Source organism: Schistocerca cancellata, chromosome 3 (assembly GCF_023864275.1).
Source record: "Schistocerca cancellata isolate TAMUIC-IGC-003103 chromosome 3, iqSchCanc2.1, whole genome shotgun sequence".
NCBI lineage: Eukaryota > Metazoa > Arthropoda > Insecta > Orthoptera > Acrididae > Schistocerca > Schistocerca cancellata.
Window position 1 is genome coordinate 104,919,529 of NC_064628.1, and position 14,570 is coordinate 104,934,098.

General features: G+C 42.9%; 1 protein-coding gene across 1 annotated transcript in view; it reads right to left on the minus strand.

Annotated features, from left to right (window-relative positions):
- Positions 1 to 14,570, minus strand: part of LOC126177117 (uncharacterized) — a 571,356-nt gene that overhangs the window by 80,825 nt on the left and 475,961 nt on the right. The window contains exons 11-12 of the mRNA XM_049924387.1: positions 8,733 to 9,000; positions 7,928 to 8,128 (exon numbers count right to left, since the gene is read on the minus strand). Of these exons, the coding sequence (XP_049780344.1) occupies positions 7,928 to 8,128; positions 8,733 to 9,000 (469 nt within the window). The remainder of the gene's footprint in view (positions 1 to 7,927; positions 8,129 to 8,732; positions 9,001 to 14,570) is intronic.

Sequence of the window (14,570 nt, forward strand, 5' to 3'; positions counted from 1 at the left end):
TAAGTACTGTCTCCGTCTTTTAATGTTAGTCAGTACTTACACTATCATATAAAAAATATTTTCCCATAAATTTATAATTATGTTATAGGCCACTTTAAACGTTTAAATTCTGATGAAGGCACTCTTAGTAGTGTTGAAACCTGGTTAATAAGACTAAAAATTGTGACCGAGGGCTCATTTGTTTCAATTTTAATTTATGAATGGTCACTAAACCAAGCAGTGATGTTTAAAACTTTGTGAATCACCAAACATTTTTGCCTCGACTGACATCTCTGCCCAACCTCTTTGCATTTACATATGTCTGCCTGTGTCTGTATATGTGCGGATGGATATGGATATATGTGTGTGTGTGTGTGTGTGTGTGTGTGTGTGTGTGTGTGTGTGTGTGTGTGATTGCGCGCGCTAGTGTATACCTGTCCTTTTTTCCCCCTAAGGTAAGTCTTTCCACTCCCGGGACTGAAATGACTCCTAACCCTCTCCCTTAAACCCCACATCCTTTCATCTTTCCCTCTTCTTCCCTCTTTCCTGATGAAGCAACCTTGGGTTGCGAAAGCTTGAAATCTGTGTGTGTGTCTGTGCGTTTTTTATTGTCTCCTATCAACATACCAATGCTTTCGTTTGGTAAGTTACAGCATCTTTGTTTTTAGTTACATATATATGGATGTCACAGCTGTGGTGAAACATGTTTGGATGATACACAAAACAACAATTTGTGTACTTGCAGAAAAGTAATGATGAATTAAGGATGGATCTGTCTTTTTGCAAGTATGTGAACTGAGATCAAAATTCCTATATGACAGATAAGTCATCATTTTTCAATTACATGTCTACACAAAAGTAACATTACAATTAGTTTATAATTTATAGAAAACACACAAATATTGAGAAGTTACTGCATGCTTAAACACATACTCGTCCTGCAAATAGGCAAAGTAAAGAAAGCAATACACATGATGAGAAAAATAATGGATATAAGGCTAGCTCAATTAAAATGATTTTCACATGGAAAGCTGTAGTGAGCAATAAACAATAAATGGGTTACCAAGCAGAACATTTCTTCTATGTCACAGGATGTATGCATTTTAGAATGGGAGGAGTGGAGGAAATATATGGCTTTAAAGTACACACACAGAGTGAAAAGTTACATTCATGCAATTAAAGACACAGACACTAAATGTTATGTACAGAAAATAATATCGAAAACATGTAGTCTGTCATTCCACATTTATATCTGAAACCAGTACATAAATTTAACCATTAATCTTTGTAAAATTTGCATCAGTTGTCACATTTTCCTGATGAATGAAATCTTTTAAGTTCTATACTGTGCATGGTTTTCCTGCACACACCCTTACTTTCATATGCCCCAAAATGAAAATTCCCAAACCAACAATTCAGGCAAAAATGGGAGCCACAAACAATTGTGGACATGGGAGATTCTGCATTGGAGGAATATGTGTTTCATTGTTTCCAACTGTATTCTTGTTGGAAAAACTTTTCTCAGCTTACTGAAACCATATACTGACAGGGAAAAATCTTACCTTACTAGTTTTAAATGAACAAAAGGTTAGGCCCTGAACTTTTTCTTTCCACAGACTGTTAAATTTTCAAGCAATCACATTTCATTTTTCTTGTCATTTAATAACTGCACACACAACTTATTATGACTGACTTCTGATCTGTAGTGTACAAAAAATTTACTTTTCTTAAATGACCCATACTTTCATATCATTTTTAAAACAAACATTAGCGTAAGCATCTGGTTCCTGTAAGAAATTTCATTCTGAAGGGCTGTACAATTGTTACGATAGGGGCTATCAAGAAAGTAATTTATTCTACATAATTCCCCTCACTGATGAGTTATGGGATAATTTTTGGGTCTACTTGACTTGCAGAGATTTCCTCCCCCAAAATATAGCAAAGTATGATAAAATAATTATATCCAGGGTTAATTTCAGAATATCCTGGAGAGACATCTTCAAAGAACTTGATATTTTGATAAATATTTTGTAATACGTATACTAATTACTCTTCATCATGGCAAATGTTTCTCTTTACTAAAAAAAAGAGTGCAATGTAAGAATATTTTGACAAAGGCAACATCTACCAATGCTTCAAGGATTTAATCTCTACAGATTATAAAAATGTATGTATGCATGTATGTAAGTATTTATTTAAGATCAACATCTCCCCCGGAACCACTGGATCGATTTCGACCAAACTTCCTACACATATCACTACCTGAAAAGAAGCACTGGGGGCGGGGATTGGGGTGGAGGTTGGAGGGTGAAAGGAGAATGTTAAGAACAACCTAACTCTCAAAGGGGTGTGAGAAGGGATGCAAAAGAAGCAAAACACACCATGTGCAAGTATTGAGATTATATTAATCCAATATTTCAGAATAGGAACACTTAGTGATTTGCACTAAACTACACAAAATTTGAAAATTTTTTTCAACTTTTTCTCACTTACATCCTTAATGTTAAATACAGAACACGTTAACTCATTTGTAAAGTAATCAGAAGTTTGAAGCTGTTCTATTTTGGGGTGGGGGGGGGGGGGGGTTGGTTCTTTAAAGAATCAGAGGTTTACTGGTTACTTACTATCTGTAAAGAAGCACTATGCTGTTAACATCCACCTCCACCCATAGGAGTGGGAATTAAGAACAGGGTGATAATTAAGCGTGACTTATGGACACCTGGAGCATCTCAACCAAATTTGGTGTATAAAAATACAGTGGAAGTAAGATTGCCCACTACCACTGAAGGGTGGGGTGTGGATTACAAGTGATCAAAAAATTTTCAGAAAGAAACCCATTGGTGTTTATTTCCTGTATTTAGTTGACTTGGAATACTTTTAAAAGTGTGAAGTGCAATTTGTCATTTATTTACACAGTTCGGGGCATCACCAAGTCACGAGAATGAGCACTGCAGTGAGCCAGTAATTTTGTCAACATGTTCTGGGACCTATGATCAAACCATGAAGCTAAATATCACAGATAAAGTTAACATCGTCCCTGGAACTGTATGGTGTAAAACAGCAGAGAAACAGACATGTACGTGTGCAAAAAGTGTGTGTGATGCACACTTGCTCATCATCTTTCCTAAGACCCTGCATCAATTTCAGCCAAACTTGTACACTTATTACTTACCATCTGTAAATAAATAATATTGTGGGGGTAGCAAGCACCAACCTGCATTGGGGTTGGGGTGGGGATGATGTCACTGTGATGGACAGGGAATGGGGGAGGATGTGGTGGGGAGATGATGAGATGGCCAGGCAGAGGAGGAGGGAGGTGGAGATAGAAAGAGAGAGGGGAGAGGAAGAGGAGATTATGGATAGGAGGAGGGGGAGGGAGAGGGGAAAGGGGGAAGAGGGAGGAGGGGGAGAGGGAGGAGGAGGAGGGAGGGGGAGAGGGAGGAGGAGGGATGGGGAGAGGGAGGAGGAGGAGGACAGAGGCTGAGAACAGTGGCTGAGGAGAGGAGGAGGAGGGCAGAGGCTGAGGAGAGGAGGGAGGTTGAGGAAGAGGAGGGAGGCTGAGGAGGAGGATGGGGGAGGCTGAGGAGGAGGGGGGGAGGCTGAGGAGGAGGAGGGGGGAGGCTGAGGAGGAGGAGGGGGAGGCTGAGGAGGAGGAGGGGGGAGGCTGAGGAGGAGGAGGGGGAGGCTGAGGAGGAGGAGGGGGGAGGCTGAGAAGGAGGAGGGGGGAGGCTGAGGAGGAGGAGGGGGGAGGCTGAGGAGGAGGAGGGGGGAGGCTGAGGAGGAGGAGGGGGGAGGCTGAGGAGGAGGAGGGGGGAGGCTGAGGAGGAGGAGGGGGGAGGCTGAGGAGGAGGAGGGGGGAGGCTGAGGAGGAGGAGGGGGGAGGCTGAGGAGGAGGAGGGGGAGGCTGAGGAGAGGAGGGGGGAGGCTGAGGAGGAGGAGGGGGGAGGCTGAGGAGGAGGAGGGGGGAGGCTGAGGAGGAGGAGGAGGGGGGAGGCTGAGGAGGAGGAGGAGGGGGGAGGCTGAGGAGGAGGAGGAGGGGGGAGGCTGAGGAGGAGGAGGGGGGAGGCTGAGGAGGAGGGGGAGGCTGAGGAGGAGGGGGAGGCTGAGGAGGAGGAGGGAGGCTGAGGAGGAGGAGGGGGGAGGCTGAGAGGAGGAGGGGGGAGGCTGAGGAGGAGGAGGGGGGAGGCTGAGGAGGAGGAGGGGGGAGGCTGAGGAGGAGGGGGGAGGCTGAGGAGGAGGAGGGGGGAGGCTGAGGAGGAGGGGGGAGGCTGAGGAGGAGGAGGGGGGAGGCTGAGGAGGAGGAGGGGGAGGCTGAGGAGGAGGAGGGGGGAGGCTGAGGAGGAGGAGGGGGAGGCTGAGGAGGAGAGGGGGGAGGCTGAGGAGGAGGAGGGGGGAGGCTGAGGAGGAGGAGGGGGAGGCTGAGGAGGAGGAGGGGGGAGGCTGAGGAGGAGGAGGAGGGGGAGGCTGAGGAGGAGGAGGAGGGGGGAGGCTGAGGAGGAGGAGGGGGGAGGCTGAGGAGGAGGGGGAGGCTGAGGAGGAGGGGGGAGGCTGAGGAGGAGGGGGAGGCTGAGGAGGAGGGGGAGGCTGAGGAGGAGGAGGGAGGCCTGAGGAGGAGGAGGGAGGCTGAGGAGGAGGAGGGAGGGCTGAGGAGGAGGAGGGAGGCTGAGGAGGAGGAGGAGGCTGAGGAGGAGGAGGGAGGGCTGAGGAGGAGGAGGGAGGCTGAGGAGGAGGAGGGAGGCTGAGGAGGAGGAGGGAGGCTGAGGAGGAGGAGGGAGGCTGAGGAGGAGGAAGGCTGAGGAGGAGGAGGAAGGCTGAGGAGGAGGAAGGCTGAGGAGGAGGAGGAAGGCTGAGGAGGAGGAAGGCTGAGGAGGAGGAGGAGGAGGAGGAAGGCTGAGGAGGAGGAGGAGGAGGAGGAGGAGGAGGAGGAGGAGGAGGAGGAAGGCTGAGGAGGAGGAGGAGGAAGGCTGAGGAGGAGGAGGAAGGCTGAGGAGGAAGAGGAAGGCTGAGGAGGAAGAGGAAGGCTGAGGAGGAAGAGGAAGGCTGAGGAGGAAGAGGAGGAATCTGAGGAGGAGGAGGGGGAATCTGAGGAGGAGGAGGTGGAGGAGGATGCAGGGAGGGGGGAGGACAAGATTGAGAGGAGGGAGGAGGAGGAGATCAACTGATAGAAGATTTAAATAAATAAATACCTGGGAAACACTGGGTTTCTCTGCTAACAGGAGTAAAAGTGGAGTCAGAAACATGGCTACACATGCACACTCACCAACGTGCCAGAACACACTGAAGATCTTGTGGTTAATGCAGTGGTTGCAGCTTAGCTTGTACTGCATTATATGTAGGCATAACAACCAACAAGCTGTCTGTCAGAATGAACTGCCACCGACAAACTGTGGCCAAAAAACAAGTGGACCACCCTGTTGCTGAACATGCTGCCAAACATGATATCCCTGATCTCAATGACCGCTTCACAGCCTGTGCCATTTGGATACTTCCTACCAAGACCAGCTTTTGTGAATTGTGCAGGTGGGAACTTTACCTGCAATACATCCTACGTTCCCATAACCCTCCTGCCTCAGCCTTCATTAGTCACTGTCCTCACCCATCCAGTCCCCTCCCTGTTCCCATTCCAGCACTACACCGCTGTCATTTCACCGCCACACCCAGTCTTTTAATTTCTTTTATTTTTATTTCTGCTATTTACCCCCTCCCCCCTCCGCACCTTCTCTCCTGCCCTCCGTCTAAATTGCACCACTTTACTGTCCACCATTCCCACCATACTATCCCTCCCCCTCCCCACCCCACCCCAGCCTCCTCCAAACCCCCACCCAGTCGCCACTCCCATCACGCACTGGTGCTGTTGCTCAAATGTAGTTTCAGCTCTCTAAGATGGCAGACGTGTGTGCAAGTTGCGTTTGTGTGTGTGTGTGTGTGTGTGTGTGTGTGTGTGTGTGTGGGTGGGTGCGCGCGTCTACTGCTGACAAAGGCCTTAATGGTTGAAAGCTATAATTGTGTGAATCTTTTCGTTGTGCCTATCACGACCCGGCATCTCCGTTATATGGTGAGTAGCAACTTCCCTTTTCTGGTATTGTTACAAAACTAATGTATTATATTGGCAGTGTAGTCCATATTAGTATTATGAGTTTGAAAGTAACTATAAGGGTGTTTATTTTCATGACTAAACTGCTGAAGTGATTTTGATGAAATCTGGTAAGGAGATAGCTTGAATCCTGAGAAAGAGCATAGGCTACTTTTCAGGGAGGGGGAATCACCCACAAAGAGAGTGAAGTAGGGAATGCAACATCCTTTTTTTATTTCTCACATCAACGAACATGAACAATGTTTAAAAAAATTATTAAATTGTTGCATGATGTACATGTTGAATAATGTATAGGCACTTCCTGGCAGATTAAAACTGTGTGCCGGACCGAGACTCAAACTCAGAACCTTTGCCTTTTGTGGGCAAGTGCTCTACCAACTGAGCTCCCAAGTTGGTACAGCACTTGCCCGCGGAAGGCAAAGGTCCTGAGTTCGAGTCTTAGTCCGGCACACAGTTCTAATCTGCCAGGGAGTTTCATATCAGCGCACACTCCGCTGCAGAGTGAAAATCTCATTCTGGAATGTATAGGTAATTCAATAGCCAAGTCTGGCCTGCAATTTCTGCACAATCATCATCCGGAAAAGGTGGAAGTGCAATTTAAATGTGATATACACTCCTTAAACACAAATATAAGCTCTGAGATGCCATAGTACATAAGCTTATGGAGTATCACAAACTGAGCACTTCATTGGTTTCATATTTATGTGCACGTGTGCTCTGTGGGGCAGCTCTAATGTTTTCTCTTCATCATGTTTTTCTCGGTGTAATGACCCACATAAGGCTCCACAGCTGCGAACTGGGCGCACAGCTGTATGGCGCACCACAGAAGTCGCAAGATGGTGCACCGGCAGAGCCCTCCGCTCTCGGATGCGCACAGCCTCTTTGTAGTGTACTCTACTGGCCAACTGACAGCTTAGGAGTTTGGCTCAGCCAGCCTCGCTCTCAGTCATACATTTACTTTCAGCCTATGTGTCTCTGACTCATAGTGCAGCCACCCCGTGGCAGGTGTTTCCCTGTACCAGTATTCTTGAAGTAATGAAGTGTTGTGTTTGTTATTACCTGTGTGTTACTGTAGTCAGAAAAAGTGGTTGCAGCGTATCGCCCCACTAGAACAGAGTATTGCAATTGCTCCCTGTTGCTCCACACTGGAGTGTTGACTGAAAAGACATAGTACAGCGACAATGGATTCACAACTTTTGAAAAATTGATCATTTTGCACTGCTTGATAGTGGTCATCCTCTCTACTCCAAAACAGAAGCTGTTTAAAACAGTGCTTCCTATGCCAGGCACAATATTTCAAATGAGGGCTCTTAAAAATTTTTCACCACTCACAGGTTTCTCAGTATTATGCAGCACAGTAAACAGATTCCTGAAGACAGTTGTCACATACATGGTGTTACATACACAGTTGATTTAAGTTACGGTGACAGACGATACAAACCAAAATCAATTATTAGCAATATGTGGTAGAATGGCTCCATGTCATACCAGTTGTGACACAGCAGAATCATTTTTTAGTCTTATAATTTGTGAACATTGGGAAGATGTGGCACATGAAAACATGAATCACTGCCGGGATATTACACAGCTCCTCATAGTACTAACAGGACAGCTGAACTGATCTGCAGATATTTTTGGCATCACTAGAATGAACAAATATACATTATATGTGGCAGTACAGTTTTTTTATGATCACTGACAATGACAAGTCAGTGAACTACATTTCATCTCCAAAACGAGGCACTAGCAGTAGAAACTAAATGACCAGAATGCTAACATCAGCCATGACATGATAAGAGTATGATTTCCTTAGCCTTTTCATCATCAAGCAGTAATTTCTTTATGCGTACTAACCCAGAGAACGAGGTACTAAAGGTGTAGTTGGCTTCTGAGAAGGTGTGTGCTGCACTGTAGGCTGCTGTGATGTGGGGGGTAAAATCTTCTGTGATCGTGATTCCAGAATTGCAACTATACCGCAGCTACAGTCTTCCTGTTGTTGTAGAGGAGGGCAAATAGGATCAGGTTTCACATCAGTAGTACCACTCAGGAATGGGTCTGCCAATGAAAAATAGAATAATTTTCTGTCAGTAAAATTTATGTTAATATCTTCTATGCAATAGATGAGCAGAGGTCACTTCTAAAAAAATGTTAGTATCTTATGTAATACTATTTATTCAGTCTTAAACATGTAAGAAATTGGAAAAATAATGCAAAAAATTTAAATGTTTCACTAAAAATGAGAAAAGTGCGCATGACTAGAGATTTATCACAATGTTGTTTAAAGTGTTTCATAAGATTACCTAGGAAAGAAAGCAGGTAAAACAGAGTAAACAGAGGCAAGTATAGCTGATACTACACAACTAAGGGTGCGTGCCATACAAATATGTGAATTTAAGATAGAATGTTGTTTTGATTTATACAAGGCAGACATGCGCATGCATGAATATATTACACACAAACACAAACACAAAAACACACACACACACACACACACACACACACACACACACACACAGTGATTATACAAACATAAAATACCAATATAAGATTTCATTCTTGAATGCATATTAATTACGTTATATACAAACAATTCCATAATGTTGTCAGAACCAACACAGTACAGCATAAACTGACTAAAAGCTAAATGACATCATCTTACCACTTCCAGCTTTGCGGCCTGCAACTGAACGTCTCCTGGCAAACTCTGCCATGTCCTGGTACTGGTCCTCAAAAATTATTGGCAGTGTGTTAATGTCACCATCCAGCTCATTGCACTGCACTGGCAGTGGAGGTAGTGATGCTAGATAGCGAGAGCGCCTCACCATCTCTGACACAGCAAGGTAGTTCTGATAGTTTGCATCATAGCATCCTGCAGCAGACTGACGTGGATTATCCAAAACAAAGAATGCCTCTGCAAATCTCTTCACCTACAAAGAAATAGCGATGCAACATTTATTATCATCATTAGACACAAGAAATAACAGCACTGTAACACATTATGTATTCAGAGGAGGAAAATAATTTCTCTTTTGAATTATAACAACAACAACTGCTTTTACCCTTAAAATAGCAATGAATGCTTACATGCTGTTTTAAATTACACAGTGAGTTTACTCTATTTAGAATGCTCGAAATTACATAATGGATAAAATAAATTATTTTCTTCTGTCTTTTCAAACAAAAGAGTTACATCAAGTGGAAAATACAACTGACATTGTTATACCTAATGTCAGCTGTGTCAACTACAGCCAAGAGTGAATGCAAGAAAGAACCACATTTACAATTAAGAATGGAAATGAAATTTCAGTTTGCCAGCAAAATTAATTATTGCTCTACAGTACAAGAGTCTACTCTGACCACATATGATGACAAAGAATGACCCTGTGCAGAATTATTTGTCACAAGATGAAGGGTAGAGCACCGTAAATGACACAAAATTGAAAAAAGCACAAAATATATGAGAAGGCATCAAACTTCAGATATAAGAATTCTAGCCAGGAGCAAGCTAATTTCCTCAAGTATACAAACAACAATGGGGAGAAGTTTTTGTATTAAGGTGCACTTGTACAAAGATGCCTCTAAGCTGATCCCAACAAGTTCATTTGAGTTGTTTTTTATTGAACCCAGAAATCTTGTTGTGCATTGTTACATGTAGATATGGAACAACTCATAATTACAATTTGTTTAAATATTATAATTAACTCATAATAATAAAAACAACAACTTCATATAAAGAATGAAATAAATTAACTACAAACTTAACAGTATTTAAGAAAACATTTAACTTTGTTGTTTTAGACTCATAATTAGCAAAATAACAGTTACATTGGTAGAATGAACTAAATCAACTACAGACTTACGATATTTAAAAATGTATTTTGTTATGCCTTCATAAATTCTTCTACAGAATGGTACAGCCTATGTGCCCTACACTGCTGTGCCCTTTACATACCCGTTGACTTACAATATGCAGTATATATCATTGGAATGATGTTTTTGGTGATGACAGATGTCTGCTGTTTCGTCCCCCTACCAAGAGATTTCTTACCACTTTTTTTGCATTGGTGCCATGTAAATGTAATCCTTATTGGAAATGTTACATTGTAACGCTACATTGCAAAATACACATCAGTCAATCTACCTTATTATCAAGATCAAATGCACTATAAACATCCCTCCAGCCAGCTTTTTGGCCCACTGATGCTCGCGTGCGACTGTGTGAGTGTGTGTGTGTGTGTGTGTGTGTGTGTGTGTGTGTGTGTGTGCTGGTAGTTTTGTGGTCCATGTTTTTCATGTTGTATCATTTTAACACAGTCACTAGTTTTTGCCAAGCGGAGGTCTCTTTTAAAACGTCTATGTTAAGGTCACAAAGCATAGTTTAGAACACTTCAGGCCCTTGAGTTGTAGCACTGTGTGTAATTTAGAAGTGAATATTGGTATGCTACCATCATGTGATTGGTAAAGGCACAAAAATAAAAGCTTAATGAATTTAATATCTTCTGCTACATGTTCAAAACATTTTCCACAGTGCAATCTTTTGGCGTTGCATGGTTTACACTCAACATTGAGTCTAGCAAGAATTAGACAACCATCTCCCTTCCTATTATTTTTGCAGAAATAATCACCACAACGGTAGCCTGGAAGGTAAAAAACAACAAACTTCATGATCTCTGAGTCAATGCTCTGCCACACCAAGCAAATCTATAGTTAGTCAGTGGTGTCCTAAGAAACTTTGTACGTCTAAACTTTTGTTTCTTACACTTAGCAGATTCTGGACGAAAATATGAAATTTTTATTTCTTGTGCAGGCACAATTCTTTCAGTTGAGGTTTCTCCTGCTCAAAATCTCTTTTAAGGGGGAGTGGGTGGCCTATATATTTCAAATAATGGGAACAGGAATTAGTTTGTGGGCTAATGACCAAAAATCCCTCTGTCAGCTTCTGCTGCTCTCCTTGCTGACTTTGGAGCATCTACTGGTGTCAGCAGAACTGCCTCTCCAAGTGGAACTACTGCTTCTGGTGCTGCCTCTGTCTGTGGAACTACTGCTTTGCTGTTTCTAGTTTGAAGTTCACATAATCATCTCTATTTTTTATCTCACCTCTGCTGTCTGTTTTTCCCTCCCTTAATCTCCATCTCCGCAAGACCTTTTTTTGAGTTTCTTACTCTATCTGACCTGTAGACTGCCCTCTCTTCCACTTACAAATCTAATTTGTTCCTCTTATTTCACCATTAACTTCTGCCTCACAACATTCTGATACGAGTCTTTTGACATGCTCTCATAAATTACTTTTAATTTAGTCTCTGATTAGATGAGTCACTTCCAACTACTTCCTTCTCTGCGACTGTGAAAAACCCTGGCTCCAAAAATTAGAGTTCTGACACCTTTCATTAATGCCTGTGACTGATCTCACATGGCAGTACAAGCTCTTTTTATCTTTAACAAATCAAACAATGGAAAATCCAGGATGGAATGTAACAATACCAGAGAAGGAAAGTTGCTACTCACCATATACAGGAGATGCTGAGTCGCGATAGGCACAGTAAAAAGATTCACACAATCATAGCTTACGGCCATTAAGGCAGCAGTAGACACACACACACACACACACACACACACACACACACACACACACACGCGCGCGTGCGTGCACGCGCGCACACACACACTCACGCAAACGCAACTTGCACACACGTCTGCAGTCTCAGAGAGCTGAAACTTTTTATCTTTATTTGATTGGAGTTAGATTTTGAAAAGCATTTTCTCTGAAGAATGAACACTCTTAATCTGTGCCACGGATCGATAACAATGAACTTCCTATCAAACAGTTCCAGTCCTATGTCAGAATTTCAATGACACTTATTCAATCCTCATTTGCACTAAGCATAGTGTCATAGAGGTGATAGCTTCCCTAAGCAGTTCTTTTTGTTATTATTATTATTATTATTATTACTATTAGCAGTAGTAGTAGTAGTAGCAGCTTTATTCATCTGTAGATCTCTTTTTACAAGGATACAGGACATGTCAATGTTATTGTTCCAATGACTTTATTGCACTTTTAAGTTCATCTCTTCCTGTTTGTATGTGCCTCCACAGACAGATGTTTCCTGTACTCAGCACCTCTTCATTGGCATCTCTCTCTCTCTCTCTCTCTCTCTCTCTCTCTCTCATCCTTCTGTAGCATCACACCATATTCAGTTTTCAGAGATGTGGAATGACTTGAGTTATGCATTAATAACCTGTAGCAATTTTTGCATGCTATTACTACCCCCATGAACCATGGACCTTGTCGTTGGTGGGGAGGCTTGCGTGCCTCAGCGATAAAGATAGCTGTACCGTAGATGCAACCACAACGGAGGGGTATCTGTTGAGAGGCCAGACAAACGTGTGGTTCCTGAAGAGGGGTAGCAGCCTTTTCAGTAGTTGCAGGGGCAACAGTCTGGATGATTGACTGATCTGGCCTTGTAATACTAACCAAAACGGCCTTGCTGTGCTGGTACTGCGAACAGCTGAAAGCAAGGGGAAACTACAACTGTAATTTTTCCCGAGGGCATGCAGCTTTACTGTATGGTTAAATGATGATGGCGTCCTCTTGGGTAAAATATTCCGGAGGTAAAATAGTCCCTCATTTGGATCTCCGGGCGGGGACTACTTGAGAGGATGTCGTTATCAGGAGAAAGAAAACTGGCATTCTACGGATCGGAGCATGGAATGTCAGATCACTTAATCGGGCAGGTAGGTTAGAAAATTTAAAAAGGGAAATGGATAGGTTAAAGTTAGATATAGTGGGAATTAGTGAAGTTCGGTGGCAGGAGGAACAAGACTTCTGGTCAGGTGACTACAGGGTTATAAACACAAAATCGAATAGGGGTAATGCAGGAGTAGGTTTAATAATGAATAGGAAAATAGGAATGCGGGTAAGCTACTACAAACAGCATAGTGAACGCATTATTGTGGCCAAGATAGATACGAAGCCCACGCCTACCACAGTAGTACAAGTTTATATGCCAACCAGCTCTGCAGATGACAAAGAAATTGAAGAAATGTATGATGAAATAAAAGAAATTATTCAGATAGTGAAGGGAGATGAAAATTTAATAGTCATGGGTGACTGGAATTTGTCAGTAGGAAAAGGGAGAGAAGGAAACATAGTAGGTGAATATGGATTGGGGGTAAGAAACGAAAGAGGAAGCCGCCTGGTAGAATTTTGCACAGAGCACAACCTAATCATAGCTAACACTTGGTTCAAGAATCATAAAAGAAGGTGTATACATGGAAGAATCCTGGAGATACTAGAAGGTATCAGATAGATTATATAATGGTAAGACAGAGATTTAGGAACCAGGTTTTAAATTGTAAGACATTTTCAGGGGCAGATGTGGACTCTGACCACAATCTATTGGTTACGAACTGTAGATTAAAACTGAAGAAACTGCAAAAAGCTGGGAATTTAAGGAGATGGGATCTGGATAAACTGAAAGAACTAGAGGTTGTACAGAGTTTCAGGGAGAGCATAAGAAAACAATTGACAGGAATGGGGGAAAGAAATACAGTAGAAGAAGAATGGATAGCTCTGAGGGACGAAGTAGTGAAGGCAGCAGAGGAACAAGTAGGTAAAAAGACGAGGGCTAGTAGAAATCCTTGGGTAACAGAAGAAATATTGAATTTAATTGATGAAAGGAGAAAATATAAAAATGCAATAAATGAAGCAGGCAAAAAGGAATACAAACGTCTCAAAAATGAGATCGACAGGAAGTGCAAAATGGCTAAGCAGGGATGGCTAGAGGACAAATGTAAGGATGTAGAGGCTTATCTCACTAGGATTAAGATAGATACTGCCTACAGGAAAATTAAAGAGACCTTTGGAGAAAATAGAGCCACTTGTATGAATATCAAGAGCTCAGATGGAAACCCAGTTCTAAGCAAAGAAGGGAAAGCAGAAAGGTGGAAGGAGTATATAGAGGGTTTATACAAGGGTGATGTACTTGAGGACAATATTATGGAAATGGAAGAGGATGTAGATGAAGATGAAATGGGAGATACGACACTGCGTGACGAGTTTGACAGAGTACTGAAAGACCTGAGTCGAAACTAGGCCCCGAGAGTAGACAACATTCCATTAGAACTACTGACAGCCTTGGGAGAGCCAGTCCTGACAAAACTCTACCATCTGGTGAGCAAAATGTATGAGACAGGCGAAATACCCTCAGACTTCAAGAAGAATATAATAATTCCAATCCCAAAGAAAGCAGGTGTTGACAGATGTGAAAATTACCGAACTATCAGTTTGATAAGTCACGGCTGCAAAATACTAACACGAATTCTTTACAGACGAATGGAAAAACTAGTAGAAGTCGACCTCGGGGAATATCAGTTTGGATTCCGTATAAATATTGGAACAGGTGAGGCAATACTGACCCTACGACTTATCTTAGAAGCTAGATTTAGGAAAGACAAACCTATGTTCCTAGCATTTGTAGACTTAGAGAAAGCTTTTGAC